This window comes from Coffea eugenioides, chromosome 3 (assembly GCF_003713205.1).
Source record: "Coffea eugenioides isolate CCC68of chromosome 3, Ceug_1.0, whole genome shotgun sequence".
Taxonomy (NCBI): Eukaryota; Viridiplantae; Streptophyta; class Magnoliopsida; order Gentianales; family Rubiaceae; genus Coffea; species Coffea eugenioides.
Window position 1 is genome coordinate 37,564,716 of NC_040037.1, and position 26,631 is coordinate 37,591,346.

A 26,631-nucleotide genomic window follows, 5' to 3' on the forward strand; every position below is an offset into this window, starting at 1 on the left:
CAAGATTAAGGAAAATTCTCATTATAATTAGCTTGGAAATGCATCTGTGAAGAGAGCAACAATCCATGAATAGTAACATAGAAAGTGTTCAAAAATTATTGTCAAATTCAAATGCAAATTATGACATCACGTATCTTTTTTTTTTATTTAATTTTTTTTATAGAGAGATTAGATGAAGAGAAACCTACCTCCAAAGCAAAAAGGGTGCAAATTACATACCCTTGGATTTAACCAGGATAAACCTTGGAGAACTCCAGGTATACTTTTTGCATATATGTGCCCAAAATATATCAAGAAAAGTGTTCAGTACCACAAAATTAAATAGAATATTTGCAATTCCACAAGATGGACAATGACCTTAAGATGAATTCCGGAAGCAAACTTGTGTAAGATGTAAGTTATGACTTATAAAAGAAGTAAATAACCACCAATATGCAACAAATGCTGAATAAATTCTTCAAAATATACACAAAAGGCTAAGATAGAATCTCATAGCATTCAAGGAAAATCTCATATGTTACGACGCTAACATAATCAAACATCTACACAGGTGTATTATACATTTCCAAGTTTATTAAACTGCACAACTGTGCCTAGTTCACAACACTAACATATTCAAACATCTATATAGATGTATTACATGTTTCCAAGTTTATTGTAAACCACACAACTATATCAAGTATGAAAAAGAAAACACAAATATATGACCCAAGATGACTGTATTTGTACCCATATGTACTTATTTCTGGTAGATGATGTTTTGATCGATATATGTTTTCATGCACCAATTCTTCAAGTATTTCTCCATTTCTATGAGGATAAGAAAGGAGGGATGCTCTGCTCATATCTGAAAAAGTTACTTGGATCAACCTCCTGCTTCACATGGGCCAACCTGTAGAAATTTTTCCTAAAATACTTCATGCCCCAGACGCTAGCTTGTGCGAAACTGGTGTTGCCTTCCCTGTTGGCTCCCAAGTCCAAATCTCGATAATTCAGGTACGCACCCCTAGGAAATCTGGAAACAAATGGAGCCATGTATTTGTAAAGCCTTCGGATCCAATCTATGTACCTTTGAGAGTTTGCATTCTCCTCTTCAGTCCAAAACACCATGTGTTGAAATTGATATATGTTTCCAGCTCTGTGTGGATATGGAATTTCAGTATCTGATATCTCAAACATCCTTCCACCAGATGGTGAAAGGATAAGCTGAGCTCTCTCAGCTTCTTCTTCGAAGAATCTTTTCCACAATCCTTCCAATGCAACTTCAGATATGGGCTCAACTACGTAGTCTGATTTGGCTTTGTAATATGTTTTGGGATATGGAGTGCTGCGTACCAAATCATTCACGGTTGATCCACTTGGAAGACCGGCAAAATAAACGGCAGACTCAATCCAGCTCATCTCTGTGCAGTCTTCTTTGCGCAATCCTAGCTCAGGGAAGCTTTCTTGCATCAGCGGTAGAAGCTTGGCAACTGTTCCCAGGTACAAAGATTGAAACGCTGCTTGAACTGTTAATTTTCCACCGCTCCTCGCCTGTGTAATAAAGATTCTGATGAATAAGTCTCGATCAAGCCTGTACCCAATTTGTTGCCACTGGTGGACAAGCTTGCTTGCATTCTGTTCTAAGGTTCTGTTGACTGTAAAAACTGTAACTGTTGATGGAACGGATACCAATTGGAGTCTGTACGCGAGAATTACTCCAAAACTGGCTCCTCCTCCACCTCTAATGGCCCAGAAAAGATCTTCTCCCATTGATTTTCTATCAAGAATCGCTCCTTCCGCATTCACAATTTTAGCATCAATGACATTGTCAGCAGCCAGGCCATATTTTCGCGTCAATGCGCCTTCTCCTCCCCCACTAATGTGTCCGCCCGATCCTACAGAAGGGCACACACCTGCAGGAAAGCCAAGATTGGGGCTCTTCTCAGCAATTGCATGATATAGTTCACCAAGACGTACTCCAACTCCAATCCAGGCTGTTTTGCTCTCAGTATCGACGGATATTCGACTCAGATTCCTCATATCAACAATAACAAATGGCTGGAGATAATAGGAAAGATAAGAAAGGCCCTCATAATCATGGCCTCCGGATCTAACTCTGATCTGTAAGCCATTGGATTTTGCACAATTAACAACTAGCTGAACGTGAAAATCGCTGAGTGGCGTAACTATGACCAAGGGCCTTCTTTCCATGGGAGATATAAATCTTATGTTCTCTATGGAAGATTGCAGAACAGAATTATAGGAAGAGTTTGTTGGTGTATAAATGACTTGTGAGATTGAGTCATTGTTCTGAGAATGAAGACACTGAAGAAATCTATCATGAATTTCAGCCCTAGTGCTCCACGGCATTGAGAAAACAAGAACTAATGAACAAAGAAAAATGCATGAAAGTTTGGTGCTTGAAGTAGTCTCCATTATTGGCAAGGTTCTTATGGTTTAACTTCAAGAATTGATGCACTACAATATCGTAAGTGCATGGCTATTTATACTTACAAATTTGATGGTAGTTTATAGTCCTGCTACAGCATTGACAGTTTTCTATACGTTTCTTTGTTTGTAAGGATTGCAGACAGAAAAAAGAAAAAGTCAAGCAATCTAGCGACGAAGCTAGATTGACCCATCATACCTAAACTCAATTTGAACCAGCGACGAAGCTAGGATCCTGTGGGTACTCGGAGGGGGGATGACTGTCAATTATGGATTTGCTAATAGCGTCAATTTTATGCCTCTTGTGTTTGAATTATTGCATTGGATTTATAATGAATATCATATTTATGTTCTAAATGAATCTATGTAGATTTCTTACATAGCGGAGAAAATTTTATAAATTTAAAGAAAGAATTATAAATCAAAAGGTGAACTTTGTTAGTTTTAAAGGGGTGAGAGTCAAGAAATTTTGGAAAATTGTGTGGACAGAGGGGCAAATAGGTCCTTTTTACAAGAATCCAAGTCGCAAAAAGTGAAAATAGTTGAAAACTTTAAACCTATTATAACATTTTTCTAAAACTTGATGATGGGGGTACCAATTGCCACTAATCTATAATAGGTCTTTAGCGTATGAGTTTGGTATTAGACTATCAGGGAGTGGGGAAAATTCATGGCCAAAAACCAGGAAAAAAATGTTGGATACAATGATGACAGAAAGAAAAACAAGGCATTCACACTGTGGTTATAATTATACCTGAGTGAAATTTGTGCCATGCGTATATACAAGAGGATTTGGATTTCTCATCATTGTTTTTTTTTTTTTGGAGCCACCATAGAATGGTTTTTTTTTCTTCTTTTTATTGTTTCCTCTTTGTGGGTGTCAAAACACATGCTAATTATTTTTGAGTCAAATTTGTGGAAAAACCAAATAAGTATCTCAATTTGTACCAAATTTCAGCAAATACTTGTCTTATGGGAGGAAATGGAAAGTACCAAACTCAAGAAACCAAGAAGCCGTCCCTACCATTGGAAATTGGGAGGTAGATGATCTAATTAATAAGCTTGGAATTTGAAGTTTCACGGTGTTAAAATTCTATTAGTTAATTAATTTGAATGATACTGGGAAAGGGTCAATTTCAAACCCCTCCCTCCGAATGAATTTTTCAGATTTTAACCTCAAAATTTAAGAGAATACTTGGAAGGGAAGCTTTCAAGGACAAGTATTGGGCACAAAAAAGAAAAAAAAAAAGACTCTAGATTACCTTTGAAATGTACGTATTCAAGTTTGCTAATGGAAATTTCAGGTTTTGCACTTCTTATATCAATAGGTCCATGCATGCATGCACGCATGCATACAGTGGAAATAGTCCATTACGCAGCCGTGATTTGATTGGCTGTCTTGGAAGTCCACAGCGTCTCTCTCTTCTTTTTTTTTTTTTTTAATTCATCATTTGCCAAGCACGTTTTAAATTTGGATCAAGATTTTGGTGCAGTTGTATAGCTATTATAAATTTTACACAATCTCGTGTATGCTATATTCTATTGTACTCTGTTATATGCATGAATTTTGTTCATGTACATCAATTCATTACACGAATACAATCACGTCTATGATCGTACATCAACTCTTAGGATTGATTGTATCAAAATCCAATTGTATGTACCCAAATTCCGTATTTTTCGTAGTAAAAAAATATGCTAGGTAAGTTGCAACAAAAGGAAAGTTACCTATGTGTTTAAGCACGTTTACTCGTTTTTATACATATTTGTATATGTTTAGTGGGAAAAAAATCATTTCTTTTCAAAGAAAAATCGATAGAGGGTGGAGTACAACTTTGGGTCACCCATCAAGATTCAAATCTACATTGTTTTTCTAAGCAGAAATTCCATTTTGAAAGCAAGGAAGAAACATTTCTGCAATTAGATTTAAGGTTTCATTGTAAAACTTTGTTAATGTCTCCTGTATTTTCAACATTGTGCTATGCAACCCATATATATAAGCAGGCATTCCATTTTGAAAGCTCCTGCTAACTCAAAGTGTGAGAACTCTATGTTGATCTTCATCAGATCTGTAAACAAAAGTAACATGTTTCCTTGCAGTGATTAATGGAACCCTTCACTATAACTTTGTACTTGCGGGTCATGCCCCGTAAGAAGCTATGTTTGAGTTGAAGAAAAAAAAAAATTTGATGCAACTTTTAGAGTGAATGACTAATATGAAAGCAAGCCCAGATCTATAAATGGTCCCATCCTACATTTTTTGTTGTCTATGTGCAACAATTCAATAATCAATATATTCATGATCTCAAGCCACCTTAAAACAAAGAATGCAAACTAGGATTCGTCCTTCATCAATAAGAACTATTCAGTTTTCGTTTTTAACAGGGTGTGTTCGATAGCAGGGAATTCAACAAGACAATATCAGTAGTCAAAACCTCATTGTCTAGGATGATGTCTGTCAGCTCTCGATGATAACATCTAAATTTCATGGCAAGGGATTTAATTTTTCTGAATATCTGAACTGACAATGCTTATATCTGAACTGACAAGGATTTAATTCTTCGATGTTGGATTGCACCATGGAATTTTGGAACTGATAAAGATTTCCCAAATGTAAAATTAAGGGACAAAATTGCAGCTTACACTTTATATTGTCTGAGAAACTCGTTAAATTACAATAAACAATATGTACAATAAATATGTACAATAAACAATTACCTTACTCCATACATATGAAAATCTGCAAATATTTGTCTGACACAGGAAAAAAATTAGGGCAAATTACATTTTACCCCCCTGTGGTTTACCTTTTTTTTACATAACCCCCATATGGTTTCAAAAGCTATACATAACCCCCTCATAATTTGGATTAAAGTGTCAAAGTGACGGAAATAGTCACTCGTAACGGAACTTCTAAAAATGTCGAAATTACCCTTATAAATACATGACACATTAACCCCGTATGCTTATTATATTTTACCATATAACCCCCTTATGGTTTAGTACTTTACCATATAACCCCCTTATGATTTTCAAAATATACACATAACTCCCCTTGGTTAATAAATAATTTTTAACTTTACATAAGGGTAATTTTGACATTTTAGGTGACGCCATTACGAATGATAATTTCCGTCACTTTGACACTTTAATCCAAACTATAAGGGGGTTATGTATGGCTTTTGAAACCACTAGGGGGTTATGTGAAAAAATGCTAAACCACAAGGGGGTAAAGTGGAATTTACCCAAAAAATTAAAAGTACCAAATCAAGAAACTAAGGTGTCATACCAAGACTTGGAGAAAATTGAGAGAAAGAGGATGTAATGAGTTTAGATTTTGGAGCTTCAAAATGTTGAAGTTCTAGTGACTAATTTGAATGGTGGGAGGAGGATTTGATACTCGTCCCTACTAGTTTAGGATGATCCATTGAACAGTCCCAGTGGTTAATTTTAACTTCTCTTTGATTCCTTAATTTCAACAAAAACAGCCACATTCAGATAGATGTATAGCCACAGTTTTCCGTGTTTTAACTTAACGAACTAAGAGAATTTAAAACGAAAAGTGTCAAATTAATGCATGCATATTGCAAGGACAATCGTATTGAATTCTAGAAAAACCTATAAAATTAAAATGCAATGATCATTTGTAACGGAGTCTATAAAAAATATCAAAATTACTCTTGTTTAAAAATTAAAATGGTTGAAATGACCAAAATATATAAACATAATATATATGACATACTAACGCCATATGATTTTATGTTTTACCATATAAACCCCTTATGGTTTAATACTTTACCATATAACTCCCTTATGATTTTCAAAATATATACATAATCTCTCTGTAGTTAATAAATAATTTTCAACTTTACATTGGGGTATTTTTGACATTTGAGGTGACTCCATTATGAATTACAAATTCCGTTACTTTGACACTTTAATTCAAATTATGAGGGGGTTAGATATAACTTTTGAAATCATATAGGGTTATGTATAACTTTTGAAACTATAGGAGGGTTATGCACAAAAGTACTAAATCATAGGACAGTAAAGTATAATTTGCCCAAAAAAATTATCGAGACTCATGACTGATTAGGTGTACACTGTGGAGATTGTCCACTGCGACTGTGATTTTATTGACAGATGGAAAAAACCTGGTCTGTGGGTTATTTTGTTAATAAAAAAAGAGACTTGTGCTTCAGCTCGAGTTGAGGTACCTTAAATCATGTAAAGACGAAAATATGCAACCTACTCCAAGATGTGGTAAAAATTTTGAATTTGCCAAACTTATTTTTTTCTTTCTCATTTTTACCAATACAATCTTAAGAGTGTTGCTAGTTCTGCTTGCTCACTTCTTTTGTTCCTTCCAAAGATTAACTTCCTACCAGGAAAAAAATTCATAGACAAAAGTTTTAAACGTAGATGTAGAGATGCCTTGCTTGCTTCATAAGAATTAGGTACTAGCTTATTTCAAGAGCCGATTTAGGAGGTGGACCTTGAGGTACTACGTCCCATAAAATTAGTGTCATGTCCTATTTAATTCATTGAGTTGTATATTGCAACTATCAAACAATGATACACAACCAAGAAAATAAAAATAAAAATATAAAAGAAAGAGCAAAAAGGTCGACTAATCATGCTTATGCAGACAGTTTTGATCTTCAATGTTTGGCCTTATGTTCTAAACTAATCCTTAATGTTAAGGATGGCAATGGGGGCGGGGGCTGGGGCGAATTTTTTTCCCCCATTTAGAAACGGGGCGGGGTTATACTCCCCCGCCACCCATTTAAAAATAATAAAGATATATATATGTACATAATTATATATATAATATTTAATTTAATTAGTTATAAATTTATTATAATGATATTATTAGTTATATGTATCATTTAATGTATATTAGTATATGTAATATAATTGATATTATCAATTATACTAATAATTATGCATGTCTATTAATAAAAATTATTAGTTATTTATACTAAATTTATTAATACATTTATATTAAATTCCTAACTACATTTAATACAATAACACTTTTTTCTAAAAATACACAATAATAATTTAGTGATTGTATTTGTTCAAAAGTGAAAACTTGATTATTTTAGTTATATTTGTTTTATCATATTAGATTGTATTCAAATAACTTTGATTTAATTATTTTTATAAGTTTCAATTGTGAAGTTATAATGAATAATAATTTGGTGATATGTTGATATTTTAGTACTTGATTATTTGCTAAAATTTAATTATAATGAAATTATATAATAAAATTTTTTTAACCCCACGGGTGCCCCTGCAGGGGAAGCGGGGCGGGGTGGGGGAAGCCGGGGGCGGGGGCAGTGGGAATTAATAGGCAACGGGGAGGGGGTGGGGGAGGGGTCCCCCGTCCCAACCCCACCCCACCCCCATTGCCACCATTACTTTATGTTTAACCAAATCAAAATAATGCTCAAAATTTCTAATTTCGTGTAAATTTTGGGCAGTTTATGGAATTTAATAATTCTAGTCCTCAAAATAAATTTGCTGTTAGTCAATACTTTTGAGTTTGCATTTTTTACCTCTATTATTCAAAGTTAAAATCATGATGGTTTTCTAAGTTTTAGAGATGTACTAGGAATTCAAGCTAAACTTCTCTTTTCTTTTTTATTTTCTTTTTAATTCATGCCACTAGTTGCTCATGTCTTTCTTCTCTTTTGCAGATATAGTCAGTCTCAACTTGCATAATTTGAACATATTATTTTAGACTATGAATAGCTAATTAATTTGATCATGAGTGTGGTCATTTTTTCATCTATATTGATTATTTTACACTCATTTAAATATCACTTTAATATATGATCACGTGTAAATTAAGTTTATAATCTAATAAATTTTTTTTTTCTGTTTGCATTTCAATAGATTTCAATTTAATATGTATTTTATAGAATTATTTGGATTACTCAATACAATTATCAATATACATGAACATCAAAATAATTTAATATGATCACCTGCAGGAAATTTTAAAATTCCCATGTATATCTTTGATAACTTTGTATTTCTATTTATTTGCATTTTAGCTCTCCAATTTTTATCTAACATTTGGCAAAGAAATTGAAAATTTTAAAATGCATAGTTGAATTCATTCATATGATGTATATATGAATTTGATGCGTGTGAGGCCTACAGGACAGTGTACAAAGCTATTATACAAGACTTATTTTGAAGAGTTGAAGGGTACGTACCCAACTAATTAATACAATTTCTTGTTCCACAGGTAATTTGTAGCCGCCTTTGCTGCACTCTGCATTGATCCTTTGATGCTGTGTGAACTTACGTACACTCCTAATAACTAAATTCATATCGATGGGACGTTAATTAATTTAATGCTACAATAATAATTACGTTCTAGGATGTTAGCTGTGTCTGGACCTCTTTTAATTGCAAAAATTGTCAAATTCAAATGCACGTTAGGTCACGGCCAGGGGAGGTCTGGGGTGGTGGGGGGAGGAGAAGAGGGAGAAGGAAGGGGGAGTGAGGGAGAGGGACGAGAGAGGAAGAGGAAGAAGGAGGAATAAAGGGGAGGAGAGAGAGGGAGAGATCGAGAGGGTCGTGGTGATTGTTGATTTTTTTTTCTTTTTCAAAAAAATACCATAACCATATTTAAAATTTTAAAAACACTCCAATAAACAACTATAATAACAATATTTTTTTTAAAAACATGTTCAAAAGCAGTTCATTCAAACGGAGCCTACGATACTGGCTACACGTTCAAGAAAACTACTTGGTACCACAAAATAGAATATTTTGCAACTCCACGAGATAAACAGTGACCTTAAGATGAATTCTTCAAGCAATTGCGTGTCTAAGAAGTAAGTCATAGAAGAAGTCAGTAAACCCCAGCTTGCAACAGATGGTGAATAAAATTGAAAAATATAATACGTACACAATTAAAACCCCAAGGAAGTATCTCATAGCATTCAAGGAATGGCATATGTTACAACACTAACATAATTACACATCTAACAAAGATGCATCTTGCCCATATTTCTATATGTTTACTAAGACACATCAACTATAATAAGTATACAAAAGAAAACACTTATGACCCAAGGTAACTGTAGTTGTACTCGTATATATGTACTAATTTCTGATAGATGACTATATGATATATGTACAAGTTGTTTTCCAGGACCTCCTCCAGGTGTGGCTAAAGATGATATAGAGTTTGGAAAATTATGTATAAACGAATTGAATATGCATGCCTTATAGGGGACTATATTCAATGGCTTTAAGAATATACGACTAAAATTGGTTAAAAATAGATAGGGTGCGCTTGACAACACTGAAATCTGAAAATTGAAAATTGAATCTAAAATCTGAAATCGGAATCCATTAAATTATTAAATTGTTAAATATTAAATTTAATATATTTGAGTGTATATCATATTCAGTGATAAGTGAATAGTTTATCGCTTATTTTTAAGAGTAAGTTTTGCCTAAGAAATTCAATGACATTTAATTAATTCAGATATTCAATTTTTGATTATCAAACATGTCTGACCATGTTAAGATCTGAACCACGAATTTAACAATTTCTTGTAGAAGTATGAATTTTGTGGATTTTCACTTCTTAGGTCTACTCAATTTTTTGTCACCTGAATTCATTTTCGGGATTGGGTGGTTTTGAGATACTTTAATTGGGATTTGATAGATCTCTTTGTCAGACTCATGATCATGCAATTTTAATCTTCAGTTCTGGCGCTTTATTTCCCAAATCATATGCATACAAGTACTGCAAAAGAATTTGCTAGCTATAGTCCTTCTCATTCATTTCTCCACAAACAGAGCTTTGTTCGCAAGAAATAGTAAGGAAAGTTTTTTGGGTTGGCAGCAAAGGTGGAAAATTGTTAGCACTTTCTTGTACTTTCCTAATTTTGTAAGAAAAAAAGTTAGACATAGGAATTTCAATAACCGTTACTAACTATCACTAAATTCTCAATTTTCTCTTAACAATTTTCTTGGTAAACAAATGTGCTCATAAATCAAGAAAAGTATTCAGTACCACAAAATTAAATAGAATATTTGCAATTCCACAAGATGAACAATGACCTTAAGATGAATTCCAGAAGCAAATGTGTATAAGAAGTAAGTTATAACTTATAAAAGAAGTAAATAACCACCAATATGCAACACATGCTGACTAAATTCGTCAAAATATAGACAAAAGGCCAAGATAGAATCTCATAGCATTCAAGGAAAGTCTCATATGTTACGACACTAACATAATCAAACATCTACACAGATGTATTATACATTTCCAAGTTTATTAAACCGCACAACTGTATCTAATACACAACACTAACATAATCAAACATCTATACAGATGTATTACATGTTTCCAAGTTTATTGTAAGGAAAAGTCTGAAGTAACGATAGTTATGGTAACGAAACTATTTTTACCTGATATAACAGGTAAAAATATTTTTAGCGACCATTTGATTACCTGTTGTACTGGTCATCTAAATGAAATAGTACCTAAAATTTTGGTTAGTAAGTTTTGCATAAAACATAGTAAGTTAACTCGATATATTAGTAACTTTTATGTCTCAAAAAGTAAACTTGAATAAATATGGAACTAACTTTTTTTTTTGAAGTAAAATACTACTCTATATCTGAAACTTAGTTTTTGGAGAGTAAGTTTAGTTCAAGTAATAGTAAGTTTTTATAGATTAATAGTAAATATTGTTGATAGAATATTAAATTTGGTTAATCATCAAAACTTAATAGTTTGTGGCATAAATTTACTATTTTACTAAAAGAAACTTACAATTGTACGTATCATTTATAAATGTTATATGTTTGAAGCATTTTAAATATACCATGAAAACTTTTTTTTTTGCATATGACCTTATGAAATATGTAAGAATAATTTGTCATATTTTAAATTTTTAATTATGGGAAAATAAACAACTAAGTTCCCAAAATATTTCACTTTTATTGTTTAAAAAATCTCAACTTGTTGGTTAAATTTAAAATAATTCTATTGTCAAAAATAGTTTTTCTCAAATTAACTTTCATGATTAGATGTGAGATACAAATATGGTAAAATATCCCTCATACATATGTAATGGATATTTCAGACTTTTAGTAAAAAAAAAAATTGTTGTTAAAATAACACATATCATAGTGTACTAATTATTTTAGGACCATTTTATAGGTGAACTAAATTTAATTTAAATTACACAATAGATTATACATGCATGTGATTTTCATTTATAATTATTGGATCCTATTCTTATGAACAATCTCCCAAGGGAAAAAATCCAGATCATACTGATTTTCTTATATTAATTGTTATACTAATTTTGTCATTTTTTTTATTATATTCTTTCTCATTTTGTTTAGGCTTTTACTCTTATTATTTCTTGTGTCTCAGATGTAAATTTATTAAAACTTTATCATCTTATTATATTCATAGGTGTTAAATTATAAAAATTTTGATATATAAACAAGTAATATTCTATATATAACTAGGAAGATTTGTTGTTATTGTTATTCGAACTTTCAAACTTTTCAAAAATGGAAAATGATTAAAAGCTTATAATACGACAAAATTTTATTACATATTTCACAAGATTATGTGAAAAGTCAAACTATTTTTCATAGTATTTTAAAATATATAAATAATTTTTTTAAATTATACCTATAATCATGTATTATACAAGGTATATTATGAGTACTTACTAACTAAGGTACTAAGAATTAATCATTAATAAAACATCTTATCGTTATTTCAAATAAATTTCCTAATACTATTTTGAAATATGTTTTAAAATAAAATAGCACATGTGTCCCATAAATCAGTAAGTTTTGATTATTAATCAATTTACCATGTTATTAGTAAGAGTTACTATTTATGTATAAAAACTTACTATTACTTGAATTAAACTTACTCTCTAAAAAGTAAGTTTGGGATATAAAGTAGTAATTTATTTATTTAAAAAGTAAGTTTAATATTTATTCCAACTTACCTTTTGAAGTATAAAAGTTACTAATTTATTACGGTTAACTTATTATTTTAGATAGAAAACTTACTTTCTTATTTTTAAGTGTTATCCTATTTAGGTGGATAGACCTATCAAATAATCAAATGATCGCTAAAAGCAAATAAAAAATAATCAAAAATGGTCATCCAAGTGTTATCCTATTTATGTCTTAAAAAGTAAATTGAAATAAAAATGAAAGTTACTTTTTAAAAAAAATAAATTACTACTCTATATTCGAAACTTACTTTTTGGAGAGTAAGTTTAGTTCAAGTAATAGTAAGTTTTCACGGATTAATAGTAAATCCTGTTGATAAAACAGTAAATTTGGTTAATCATCAAGACTTACTAGTTTGTGGCATAAATTTACTATTTTACTTAAAGAAACTTATATGAAACAAGTATTAGGAAGTTTATTTAAAATAATGCTAAGATTTTTTTATTAATGATTGAAACTTAATATTATAGTTAGTAATTGTTGGTAACGTAAATGTATAATATATGATTGTATGTATCATTCATCAATGTTATGTGTTTTAAGCATTTTAATAAATGTATGTATCATTTACAAAGGTTATGTGTTCTAATAAATTTATTTTCTAGGTCACAAGTATAAAAGTTAAATTTGTACTAATGTGGCATAATCTTTGAAAACTATAGTAAATTTACCCACATATCAAGTTTCGTGAGATTCAAATATATTTTGTATCATTTACAATATGGATTTATATGCACATTTTTTTTATCAAACTTACTTTTAATTGGCAAATAGTATGTAAATTATTATAAAATGTCATTTTATAATAATCATAATTTTTATAGGTGAATTGTATATAAACTGCTAAAATTGCCAATTTATAAATGATCAAATGTTACTACTTTATGGCATATATTAGTTTGGTCAACTAAAAAATTATCGTAATTAAGTGTACGTTGGTTGTTGATTTGAAATTTGCACCCCTGTCACTATTTTGTTATTTCTACCACAAGTTTTTCTAATCAAAGTAAAACAAAGTCAAATATATTTTCCTTTCGTATGTAGTATTTATATTTAGTTAAAAATTAATAAACCATGATTACATTTCATAATTTCTAATGAAATTAGTAACATTTTCTAAATAAATTGGAATAATTTGTAAAATATGTTATTTTTTTACCAATATAATTAGGGGTGGCAATCGGGTCCAAATCGGAGTGACGGGTCGGGTTGAGACCCAGGTATAAGAGAAAACTGGCTGACCCGAACTTGACCCGCCAACCCGAAATGGGTCAGGATATCTGACTCGAATCTGAAAATTCCAGGTTTTGGGTTGGCGGGACGACCCGAATGACCCAAAACTTAATTTTAATTTATTAATTTACCACTATAATTTCTAATTCACACAAGACTAATTACATAATCAAGTAATAAAAATTTAAATAAATAATCCCAAACCAAATCTAAAATAAATTAAAAACACCGTAAAAGTGTTTTATTCCAAACCAAATATAAAATAAATAAAAGCAGTATAAAAGTAAAAAATAATATAATACATTATTTGTCCAAATATAATAATTTCAACTTCGAATAAGTTAAATAAATTCATTTAGGATTAAGTGATTAATGCCTTTGAAAAAAAAAAGAATAACTTAATTTAGTTAGGTAAAATAATTTTTAATTCATAAACAGGTGATCGGGTCGTATCGGATCACCCACGGTTTGACCCGAATTCGACCCGTTTTCCTGAGTGCATATGACAAACACTAATTTGCTGCGAGACTTATGGGATATATCTGTGATAAAAGGAAAAGTGATCCATCCATTGTCATCTTTTTGGCGGGATTGGAAAGTTGAGCTGCTTGGTTCTTCTATGTCCATGGTGCAGGAATTAACTGTTAATATGATGCAGGTGCCTAGCTAAAAGTTTGTCCCATTATTCCTAATGGCAGATTGTCATTAAATAGAAAGGTGGATTCGTTGTTTATTCGTAGAGGACGTGGGAAGATAGTATTTGTTTGGACTTCTGCTAATGGCTTACTGAGGAAATCGCGGCACTTAAATTCACAAAGGCCGATGCTCTCTCATAAAAATGCCGTCAGTCTATATAGGAAAGCAACACATTTTTTTGGTCCAAACGAAACGATACATTCGTTTTGGAGTAAAAACTTCTAATGCTCGCAGAAATAAATAAGAGTACGTGCTCCTACGATAGAATGGATGTTACACCGCTATTAATGTGGTAAGGGCATCCTCCATAGTACTTTACAGCAAAATGTAGCATGTAGTAAGTAGCTGCTTATATAAAACTACTGAGGTTTTATCATGGTTAAGCATTAGAACAACTACTGCATAATAGTCCCTGACTAAGCTGAACAAAATGTGACAGGGTCACAACTACAAAAGTAGTAGCGCAATCAGAAAACACCTATAACAACTAAGACCAAAAGAGAGACTGTGTCCGATGCACCCCATGTTTGACTAGAACCATCCATATGGAATTTCATGATTAATGCTAATCTTCCCTGCTTCCTTTCACTTATTCCATCCCGTTGAGCTATCCAGTACTGAAAAAGAACATGACTTTCAGTTTTAGCATATCTGGAAGCGGAAATAACCAAATGATGACAAGAATAATAGTAAAACGTATACGTGCTTCAAGCCCCTAAGCTTTAGCAGCAGAACAAGCCATGTGAGACACATTTCTATAGTAAACCACCTGTACCAATTTTAATGCTCGAAAAAATCGAAGTAGATAATTCATTTATTTGAGAACATAAGAATAAAAATCATTCATTTGGAGTATTTTAGCTAGTAATGACAAGTTTACAATAAATGAGTTTGATTGAACTTGCTACCTATCCCATTGGCGTAAACCCCCAAATTTTTTACTTGAATACACAAAGTCGTATTTTTTGGACAAAAAAAAAGAGAATACACATAATCGTATTTATGAATACTTCAACCACTATGCTTGTCTTATTATGGAGCTTGGAGTCATCTTAATTCTCCATATCTTATGATTGAGAGTGGCGCAAGACTCCTTCCTAGCAAGTAAGCAGTGGTAATTAATATGTATGGATGAAACTTGGACCGATTCCCACAGACTTCCAAGCCAAGTAACCCAAATCATTAATATGACCTTCAAACCACATATATACATACACTTTCTCTGTTTAATTGAAGGACAATGTTAGAGGGCCCCAGTGGAATCTTAGTCAATAAAACCACATTTATCCATTGGTATATTTACGCCATTGGGCTGCAGCCGGCTGACCATTAGCTTAAGTGCAATATTGTGATGGATAGTAGATTTCAATGATTATTATACTTTTGGCAGATTTTTTTTCAAATGTCAATAATCTATGTCTTTACCTACTCTTGCTCCTAAATAACGAGGAAAAGGACAATTCTAACTGGATTATTAGGAATAGAAAGAGACTAAATTACCTTTGAATTAGACGGATGCCCCTTGACACCTGTTGGATTTAAAAAAATTACATAAAGTGACAATTAATAGAAGGCAAGATTCAAAACTCTGACCTCCCATCTCACAAAATCTTGAAGTACTTTTTGTGGTTTAACAGGTAGCGTACATATACAGGTATCATCTATCCTTGCATCTTTATCATGATAAAAAATCTATCTGGTCATTTCTTTCCCTCCAGCTTGCGTTTTTCTCAACCCAGTCGGAAGCCATTGAAAGCATGGCAAGTGAACAATTGAGTGGTAGGTGGTCTCTTAATGGAATGACTGCCCTTGTTACTGGTGGCACCAGAGGCATTGGGTAAGCAAATTTCTTCAAATGTAGTTCCTGGTATTTATATTTATATCAAAAAATTAGTAAATTCATTTCAACATTAGTTTTCTCATTCACTCCTCAAAAGGGTATGTTAACTGTTAACAACCAATTGGACAACTTTTAATGAGCAGAAAAACCTACTCAATCACGGTCATATCTCGTTTCGTATACATAAATCCTTACTTCCTTCACTGGTTCTAGTATATATGTGCGATTATGTCCCTAGTAGCTTTAATGCAACATTCAAAATGCGTGTCCCCATTTTAACTATTTGACCCAAAATTTCAGGCATTCCATAGTGGAAGAGTTAGCAGGATTTGGAGCCACAGTATACACATGTTCAAGAAACCAAAAGGAACTTAATGAAAGGCTGCAAGAATGGGGAGCACAGGGTTTCAAAGTCTATGGTTCAACTTGCGATAAGGCTTCAAGAACAGAAAGAGAGGAACTAATAAAGAATGTCTCTTCCACCTTCGACGGCAAGTTGAACTTACTGGTAAGTACAAATTCTGATCCATAAAAATGGTTGGTCCATCTATTTCTTGACTTGTTAAAGAATCATAAACATCATTTCTGTTTAGAATTTTAGTATTTGCATCCAAAGTAATTCTTAGGGGAAATATTTCGGATATCTTGGTTTGAATTAATTTCCCAAATGCGGACTGCAGTGCAGATATTTTGTAGGATGTGCCGGCTGAAAGTGAATGGTATGCTTAAAAAGGAGTAATTTAAGAAGCCTCCCATCAGATTTTTAACAATTTGACTGCCATTACCATTTGGCAATTAGAACTTTTAATTTTCTCACCCGCACAGAGTAGCAATCATAACACACAAATTTCTCTTTGACATTTCACCAAACATCTTATATGCATTCACAAATTAATCACATTTAACTTAAACGCCTAGTCTCAAGTCCTTTCCTAGATGTTTCATATGGCTATTAAGCATATTTTACTCGTAGACAATCAAAACTACAACCATGTCCTAGATGTTTTAACGGACATTTTCAGCCCCAAAATTGCAATAAATTCTTCAAATTCTCAGCCCTGATTTCGCAAGAAAATCTTGACAAACAAAACAAATGAAATATAAATAAATTACAGCAATATAATCAAACGATTTCAAGAGAACATGATGGTCTAACCTCGTCACCGCTATTTTTCATATGTTCTTTGATTGGCTACCACAGTTGCTAACCCTTTTGTTGTGTTTGATAGGGGGGAAACCCTTTCTCCTGAACCTGTGATATCTATAAAGCATATTTAGCTTTTCCTCCACGCCTAGGCAGGCCAATTGATTGACCGAAATGAGAATCAATGCTTAGTAAAAGGTAGAAAAAGAGACTGAGGCATGAAACCTACCAGAAGAGTTCAGCCTGAAGATATGATAGAATTGCTTAGCCCGCTTGATCAGTTTTCTAAATTTTAGCTAAAGCTAATCCCGTTCCATAAGATGATGATTGTACTCCTTCCTTTTCCAAGAAAAATTTTCTACAATCTTCCGTGAGGTGAGAAGAAAATAAAAAGAAGGGAAGCAACTTTGGAGAGGTGGAAACCCAAACCGTTTTCAGAAACCGATTATTTTTTTACTTTAATATGTAAATTTTTTACTTTTAGTATTAGTAAGTTTAAATTAAACACAAGTAACATTTGTCAAATAATAAGTAAATTAAATTATTGAAAGGGTAAATTTTGATTTTTGACTAAAACTTATCTTTCAGGCATATACTTACTAGTTTTAATTAAAAACTTACTAAAGTTAATATTAATTATTTTAATATAATATTTAAAAAGTCGCTAAAAAATTTGATTTGTCACTAAAGGTAATAGAAACCTGTAATAGTAGGTTTCCTTAACATCGTTACCATAACTATAGGCACTGTAGCATTGTCCTTATTGTAAACTACACAACTATATCAAGTATGAAAAAGAAAACACAAATATATGACCCAAGATGACTGTATTTGTACCCATATGTACTTATTTCTGGTAGATGATGTTTTGATCGATATATGTTTCATGCACCAATTCTTCAAGTATTTCTCCATTTCTATGAGGATAAGAAAGGAGGGATGCTCTGCTCATATCTGAAAAAGTTGCTTGGATCAACCTCCTGCTTCACATGGGCCAACCTGTAGAAATTTTTCCTAAAATACTTCATGCCCCAGACGCTAGCTTGTGCGAAACTGGTGTTGCCTTCCCTGTTGGCTCCCAAGTCCAAATCTCGATAATTCAGGTACGCACCCCTAGGAAATCTGGAAACAAATGGAGCAATGTATTTGTAAAGCCTTCGGATCCAATCTATGTACCTTTGAGAGTTTGCATTCTCCTCTTCAGTCCAATACACCAAGTGTTGAAATTGATATATGTTTCCAGCTCTGTGTGGATATGGAATTTCAGTATCTGATATCTCAAACATCCTTCCACCAGATGGTGAAAGGATAAGCTGAGCTCTCTCAGCTTCTTCTTCGAAGAATCTTTTCCACAATCCTTCCAATGCAACTTCAGATATGGGCTCAAGTACGTAGTCTGATTTGGCTTTGTAATATGTTTTGGGATATGGAGTGCTGCGTACCAAATCATTCACAGTTGATCCACTTGGAAGACCGGCAAAATAAACGGCAGACTCAATCCAGCTCATCTCTGTGCAGTCTTCTTTGCGCAATCCTAGCTCAGGGAAGCTTTCTTGCATCAGCGGTAGAAGCTTGGCAACTGTTCCCAGGTACAAAGATTGAAACGCTGCTTGAACTGTTAATTTTCCACCGCTCCTCGCCTGTGTAATAAAGATTCTGATGAATAAGTCTCGATCAAGCCTGTACCCAATTTGTTGCCACTGGTGGACAAGCTTGCTTGCATTCTGTTCTAAGGTTCTGTTGACTGTAAAAACTGTAACTGTTGATGGAACGGATACCAATTGGAGTCTGTACGCGAGAATTACTCCAAAACTGGCTCCTCCTCCACCTCTAATGGCCCAGAAAAGATCTTCTCCCATTGATTTTCTATCAAGAATCGCTCCTTCCGCATTCACAATTTTAGCATCAATGACATTGTCAGCAGCCAGGCCATATTTTCGCGTCAATGCGCCTTCTCCTCCCCCACTAATGTGTCCGCCCGATCCTACAGAAGGACACGTACCTGCAGGAAAGCCAAGATTGGGGCTCTTCTCAGCAATTGCATGATAGAGCTCACCAAGACGTACTCCAACTCCAATCCAGGCTGTTTTGCTCTCAGTATCGACGGATATTCCACTCAGATTCCTCATATCGACAATAACAAATGGCTGGAGATAATAGGAAAGATAAGAAAGGCCCTCATAATCATGGCCTCCGGATCTAACTCTGATCTGTAAGCCATTGGATTTTGCACAATTAACAACTAGCTGAACGTGAAAATCGCTCAGTGGCGTAACTATGACCAAGGGCTTTCTTTCCGTCGGAGATATAAATCTTATGTTCTGTATGGAAGATTGCAGAACAGAATTATAGGAAGAGTTTGTTGGTGTATAAATGACTTGGGAGATTGAGTCATTGTTCTGAGAATGAAGACACTGAAGAAATCTGTCATGAATTTCAGCCCTAGTGCTCCACGGCATTGAGAAAACAAGAACTAATGAACAAAGAAAAATGTATGAAAGTTTGGTGCTTGAAGTAGTCTCCATTATTGGCAAGGTTCTTATGGTTTAACTTCAAGAATTGATGCACTACAATATCCTAAGTGCATGGCTATTTATACTTACAAATTTGATGATAGTTTTATACTCCTGCTACGGCATTGACAGTTTTCTATACGTTTCTTTGTTTGTAAGGATTGCAGACAGAAAAAAGAAAAAGTCAAGGAATCTAGCAGGCAAGTTGTAGGATGAGGTCAATTGACCTTTCATACCTAAACTCAATTTGAACCAGCGACGAAGCTAGGATCCTGTGGGTACTCGGAGGGGGCATGACTGTCAATTATAGATTTGTTAATATCGTCATTGTATGCCTCTTATGTTTGAATTATTGCATTGGATTTATAATGAATAGCATATTTGTGTTCTAAATGAATCTATGTAGATTTCTTAAATAGAGGAGAAAATTTTATAAATTTAAAGAAAGAATTATAAATCAAAAGGTGAACTTTGTAAGGTTTAAAGGGGTGAAAGTCTAGAAACGTTACAAATTGTGGGCAAATAGGCGCTTTTACAAGAATTCGAGAGAGGCAAACAAGTTGCAAAAGCGAAAATAGTGGAAAACTTTAAACCTATTAGACTATTATGAACAATTTTCTAAAACTCGATGGGAGAACAATTGCAACCAATTTGAACTTTCCCAATCATAGTTTCCAATTGTTTAAAACTTAATAGCGTGTGAATTTGGTATTTGACTGTTAGGGAGTGGGGAAATTTCATGCCCAAAGAACCAGGAAAATTTTAGATAAAATGACATGAAATGTCTGTAAATACTTGTCTGATGGGAGAAAACTAAAACTACCAAAATCAAGAAACTGAGACGTTGCACCTACCGTTGGAAATTTGGAGGTGGAGGATTTAATGAGTTTGGAATTTGGAGTTTCAAAGGGTTAAAATTCTAATTTTTTAATGAATTTGAAACCATCCTACTATTTAATTTTCTCCCATAAGACAAGTATTTGCAATAAAAAATGAATTTGATTGACGGAGGGGGGTTTGAAACCTGTCCCTACTAGTTAATTTTCCAAGTTTCAACCTAAAAAGTTAAGAATATTCGGAAGGGAAACTGTCAAGGACAAGTATTGAGCCCACAAAAAAAAACCTTTGAAATGTACGTAGCCGAATTGGTTCATGCAAAATTAAATCATGCATGCTTTGGGGGAAAAAAATAAGAAAAAGATCAATTTTGTGTTATAAATGAATCTATGTAGATTTCTTACATAGCGGAGAAGATTTTATAAATTTAAAGAAAGAATTATAAATAAAAATGCAAACTTTGTAAATTTTAAAGGGGGTGAAAATCAAGAAATTTTGGAAAATTGTGAGGACAGAGGGGCAAATAGGTGCTTTTTACAAGAATCCAAGGCGCAAAAGTGAAAATAGTTGAAAACTTTAAACCTATGATAACATTTTTCTAAAACTTAATGATGGGGGTACCAATTGCCAGTGATTTGAACTTTCTTAGTCTTTAGCGTATGAGTTTGGTATTAGACTATTAGGGATTGGGGAAAATTCATTGGCCAAAAACAAGGCATTCATACTGTGGTTATAATTATACCTGAGAAAAATTTGTGCCATGCGTATATACAAGAGGATTTGGATTTCTCATCATAGTTTTTTTTTTTTTTTTTTTTGGAGCCACCATAGAATGGTTTTTTTTTCTTCTTTTTATTGTTTCCTCTTTGTGGGTGTCAAAACACATGCTAATTATTTTTGAGTCAAATTTGTGGAAAAACCAAATAAATATCTCAATTTGTACTAAATTTCAGCAAATACTTGTCTTATGGGAGGAAATGGAAAGTACCAAACTCAAGAAACCAAGAAGCCGTTCCTACTATTGGAAATTTCGAAGTAGATGATCTAATTAATGAGCTTGGAATTTGAAGTTTTTTTACAGCGTTAAAATTCTACTAGTTAATTAATTTGAATGATACTGGGAAAGGGTCAATTTCATACCCCTCCCTCCTAATTAATTTTTTAGATTTTAACCTCAAAATTTAAGAGAATGCTTGGAAGGGAAGCTTTCAAGGACAAGTATTGGGCACCAAAAAGAAAAAAAGAAAAAAAAAAAAAAAGACTCTAGATTACCTTTGAAATGTACGTAGTCAAGTCTGCTAATGGAAATTTCAGGTCCATGCATGCATGCACGCATGCATACAGTGGAAATAGTCCATTACGCAGCCGTGATTTGATTGGCTGTCTTGGACGTCCACAGCGTCTCTCTTTTTTCTTTTTTTTTTTTTTAATTCATCATTTGCCAAGCACGTTTTAAATTTCGATCAAGATTTTGGTGCAGTTGTATAGTTATTATAAATTTTACACAATCTCATGTATACTATATTCTTTTGTACTGTGTCATATGCATGAATTTTATTCATGTACATCAATTCATTATACGAATACAATCACGTCTATAATTATGCATCAACTCTTAGAAAAAAATTGTATTGATTGTATCAAATACAATAACTGTACTGATTGTATCAAAATTCAATTTTACCTACCCAAATTCCGTATTTTTCGTGGTAAAAAAAAAATGCTAGGTAAATTGCAACAAAAGGAAAGTTTCATATGTGTATTAAGCGCGTTTATTCGTTTTTATACATATTTGTATATGTTTAGTGGGAAAAAAAAACCATTTCTTTTCAAAGAAAAATAGATAGAGGGTGGAGTACAACTATGGGTCACCCATCAAGATTCAAATCTACATTGTTTTTCTAAGCAGGCATTCCATTTTGAAAGCAAGGAAGAAACATTTCTGCAATTAGAGATAAGGTTTCATTGGAAAACTTTGTTAATGTCTCCTGTATTTTCAACATTGTGCTATGCAACCCATATATATAAGCAGGCATTCCATTTTGAAAGCTCCTGCTAACTCAAAGTGTGAGAACTCTATGTTGATCTTCATCAGATCTGTAAACTAGGGCAACAGAATAGATTGTAATCAAAAGTAACATGTTTCCTTGCAGTGATTAATGGAACCCTTGACTATAACTTTGTACTTGTGGGTCTTGCCCTGGTCTGCGCATGATTTATAGAAGCTATGTTTGAGTTGAGAAAAAAAAAATTTTGATGCAACTTTTAAAGTGAATGACTAATATGAAAGCAAGCCCAGATCTATAAATGGTCCTATCCTACATTTTTTGTTGTCTATGTGCAATAATTCAATAATCAATATATTGATGATCTCAAGCCACCTTAAAACAAAGAAAACCAGAGAAAAAAGGGCTCAAATTGAGGACCATGTTATATATATATATATATATATATTGCAAACTAGGATTCGTCCTTCATCAATAAGAACTATTCAGTTTTCATTTTTAACTGAATAGCGGGGACTCAACAAGACAATATCACTTTAATATATGATCACATGTAAATTAAGTTGATAATCTAATAAAAATTTTCTTTTTTTTTTTCTGTTTGCATTTCAATAGATTTCAATTTAATATGTATTTTATAGAATTATTTGGATTACTCAATACAACAATCAATATACATGAACATCAAAATAATTTAATATGATCACCTGCAGGAAATTTTAAAATTCCCATGTATATCTTTGATAACTTTGTATTTCTATTTATTTGCATTTTAGCTCTCCAATTTTTATCTAACATTTGGCAAAGAAATTGAAATTTTTAAAATGCATAGTTGAATTCATTCATATGATGTATATATGAATTTGAAGCGTGTGAGACCTACAGAACAGTGTATGAAGAAGCTATTATACAAGACTTATTTTGAAGAGTTGAAGGGTACCCAACTAATTAATACAATTTCTTGTTCCACACGTAATTTGTATAATGACGTCATGGGCATTAGCCGCCTTTGCTGCACTCTGCATTGATCCTTTGATGCTGTGTGAACTTACGTACACTCCCAATAACTAAATTCAACCAATTTAATGCTACAATAATAATTACGTTCAAATGCTGTGTCTGGACCTCTTTTAATTGCAGAAATTGTGAAATTCAAATGCACGATACTTAGGTCGCAGCCAGGGGAGGTCCGGGGTGGCAAGGGAGGAGAAGAGGGATGAGGAAGAAGGGTAGGAGAGGAAGAGGGAGGAGGAAGGGGGTGGGGAGTGAGAGAGACGGACAAGAGAGGAAGAGGAAGAAGGAGGAATAAAGGGAAGGAGAGAGAGGGAGAGATCGAGAGGGTGGTGGTGATTATTGATTTTTTTTTTCATATTCAAAAAAATATCATAATCTTATTTAAAATTTTAAAAATACTCCGACAAACAACTACAATAAATTTTTATTTATATACATCGCTATTGTAAGTTTTTTGAAAAACATGTTCAAAAGCAGTTCATTCAAACGGAGCCTACGATACTCGCTACACATTCAAGAAAACTACTTGGTACCACAAAATAGAATATTTTGCAACTCCACGAGATAAACAGTGACCTTAAGATGAATTCTAGAAGTAAATGCGTGTCTAAGAAGTAAGTCATGAAGAAGTCAGTAAACCCCAGCTTGCAACAGATGGTGAATAAAATTGTAAAATATAATACGTACACAATTAAAACCCCAAGGAAGTATCTCATAGCATTCAAGGAATCACATATGTTACAACACTAACACAATTAAACATCTAACAAAGATGCATCTTGCCCATATTTCTATATGTTTACTAAGACACATCAACTATAATAAGTATACAAAAGAAAACACTTATGACCCAAGCTACTGTAGTTGTACTCGTATATATGTACTAATTTCTGATAGATGACTATATGATATACTAATCCTTCAAGCATTTCTCCATTTCTATGAGGATGAGAAAGGAGGGACGCTCTGCTCATATCTGAAAAAGTTACTTGGATCAACCTCCTGCTTCACATGGGCCAACCTGTAGAAATTGTTCTTAAAATACTTCATACCCCAGATACTAGCTTGTGCAAAACTTGTGTTGCCTTCCCTGTTGGCTCCCAAGTCCAAGTCTCTATAATTCAGGTATGCAGCTCTGGGAGATTTAGTAACAAATGGAGTCACGTATTTGTAAACCCTTCTGACCCAATCTATGTACCTTTGAGAATTTGCATTGTTCTCTTCAGTCCAGGAAGAGATATGCTGAATCTGGTATATGTTTCCAGCTCTGTGTGGATACGGAGTTTCAGAGTCTGAAATCTCAAACATCCTTCCACCAGATGGTGAAAGGATAAGCATACCTGCCTCTGCTCCTTCTTCGAAGAGTCTTTTCCACAATCCTTCCAATGCAACTTCAGAGATGGGCTCGACTACGTAGTCTGATTTGTTTTTGTAATAATTTTTGGGATATGGGGTACTAAGTACCAAATCATTCACCGTTGATCCAGTTGGAAGACCAGAGAAATAAAGAGCAGACTCAATCCAGCTCAACTCCGTGCAGTCTTCTCTGCGTAATCCTAGCTCAGGGAAGCTTTCTTGCATCAGTGGGAGAAGTTTGGCAACTGTTCCGAGGTACAAAGATTGAAATCCAACTTGAACTGTTAAGTTTCCACCCTGACCGCTCCTTGCCTGTGTTATCAAGAGTCTGATGAATAAGTCTCGATCAAGCTGGTATCCAATTTGTTGCCATCGGTGGACAAGCTTGGTTGCATTCTGTTCTAAATTTCTGTTGACTGTAAAAACAGTAACTATTGATGGAACGGATACCAATTGGAGTCTGTACTCTAGAATTACTCCAAAACTGGCTCCTCCTCCACCTCTAATAGCCCAGAAAAGATCCTCTCCCATTGATTTTCTATCAAGAATTGCTCCATCCGCATTCACAATTTTAGCATCAATGACATTGTCAGCAGCTAGGCCATATTTTCGCGTCAATGTGCCTTCTCCTCCCCCACTAATGTGTCCACCAGCTCCTACGGTAGGACACGTCCCTGCAGGAAAGCCAAGATTGGGGCTCTTCTCAGCAATCGCGTTATAGAGTTCGCCAAGACGTACTCCAACTCCAATCCAGGCCGTTTTACTCTCGGTATCGATGGATATTCCACTCAGGTTCCTCATATCAACAATAACAAATGGCTGGAGATAATAGGAAATAGAAGGCCCTCATAATCTTGACCTCCGGATCTAACTCTGATCTGAAAGCCATTGGATTTCGCACAAATAACAGCTGACTGAACGTGAAAATCATTCAGTGGCGTTACAATGACTAAGGGCTTTCTTTCCATGGGAGATATAAATCTTATATTCTGTATGGAAGATTGCAGAACAGAATTATAGGAAGAGTTTGCTGGTGTATGAATGACTTGGGAGATTGAGTCATTGTTCCGAGAATGAAGACACTGAAGAAATCTCTCATGAATTTGAGCCCTAGTGCTCCATGGCATTGAGAAAATAAGCACTAATGAACAAAGAAATATGTATGAAATTTTGGTGGTCGGAGTAGTCTCCATTCTTGGCAAGGTTCTTATGGTTTAACTTCAAGAATTGATGCACTACAATATTCTAAGTGCATGGCTATTTATACTTACAATTTGACGATAGCAATCTATTAGACAAGTTGAAGGATGAGATCAATTGACTTTTCATACCTAAATTCAATTTGGACTAGCGAACAAGTCAGGATCCAGCTGGTAATTTAGGGGGACAATTGTCAATTATAGACTTGTTGATAGTGTTAAAGACTTGTCTTCGTCATCGTATACCCATTATGTTTAAATTATGGGTAAAATACAGAAAATCCCTTTCTAGTTTTGCTGAAAGTTAACTAGCCGCCTTATAATTTCAAGAAATATC

At 33.4% G+C, this 26,631-nt stretch overlaps 3 protein-coding genes, 1 long non-coding RNA gene and 1 pseudogene across 5 annotated transcripts; 1 reads left to right on the plus strand and 4 right to left on the minus strand.

Annotated features, from left to right (window-relative positions):
* Positions 1 to 710: 710 nt before the first annotated feature.
* On the minus strand, positions 711 to 2,418 carry LOC113766539 (berberine bridge enzyme-like 18). The gene has a single exon (XM_027310720.1). It carries the CDS (start codon positions 2,416 to 2,418, stop codon positions 811 to 813), a length of 1,608 nt encoding a protein of 535 aa, XP_027166521.1. The 3' UTR covers positions 711 to 810.
* Positions 2,419 to 14,647: 12,229 nt separating this feature from the next.
* On the minus strand, positions 14,648 to 17,783 carry LOC113766972. Of its 2 annotated transcripts, none has more exons than XR_003467829.1 (3): positions 17,599 to 17,783; positions 17,382 to 17,486; positions 14,648 to 15,002 (listed from the first exon to the last, which is right to left on the minus strand). It is a non-coding gene; the product is annotated as an uncharacterized LOC113766972 (long non-coding RNA). The 2 variants fall into 2 exon arrangements; XR_003467830.1 differs by lacking the exon at positions 14,648 to 15,002 and adding an exon at positions 16,176 to 16,249.
* On the plus strand, positions 16,122 to 16,917 carry LOC113766971 (tropinone reductase 2-like). Its single transcript, XM_027311136.1, has 2 exons — positions 16,122 to 16,222; positions 16,526 to 16,917. The coding sequence occupies exons 1-2, from the start codon at positions 16,143 to 16,145 to the stop codon at positions 16,755 to 16,757; spliced, it is 312 nt and encodes a 103-aa protein (XP_027166937.1). The 5' UTR covers positions 16,122 to 16,142; the 3' UTR covers positions 16,758 to 16,917.
* Positions 17,784 to 18,147: 364 nt separating the features above from the next.
* Positions 18,148 to 19,894, minus strand: LOC113766540 (berberine bridge enzyme-like 18). The gene has a single exon (XM_027310721.1). It carries the CDS (start codon positions 19,892 to 19,894, stop codon positions 18,287 to 18,289), a length of 1,608 nt encoding a protein of 535 aa, XP_027166522.1. The 3' UTR covers positions 18,148 to 18,286.
* Positions 19,895 to 24,445: 4,551 nt separating this feature from the next.
* Positions 24,446 to 26,222, minus strand: LOC113766541 (annotated as a pseudogene).
* Positions 26,223 to 26,631: the final 409 nt, after the last annotated feature.

Excerpts from the sequence above, each read along its gene's own strand:
- LOC113766539 (XM_027310720.1), bottom strand. The coding sequence starts at position 2,418 with ATGGAGACTACTTCAAGCACCAAACTTTCATGCATTTTTCTTTGTTCA.
- LOC113766971 (XM_027311136.1), top strand. The coding sequence starts at position 16,143 with ATGGCAAGTGAACAATTGAGTGGTAGGTGGTCTCTTAATGGAATGACT. Across the intron at positions 16,223-16,525 it reads GGTGGCACCAGAGGCATTGG|GCATTCCATAGTGGAAGAGT; the intron begins GTAAGCAAATTT and ends CCAAAATTTCAG.
- LOC113766540 (XM_027310721.1), bottom strand. The coding sequence starts at position 19,894 with ATGGAGACTACTTCAAGCACCAAACTTTCATACATTTTTCTTTGTTCA.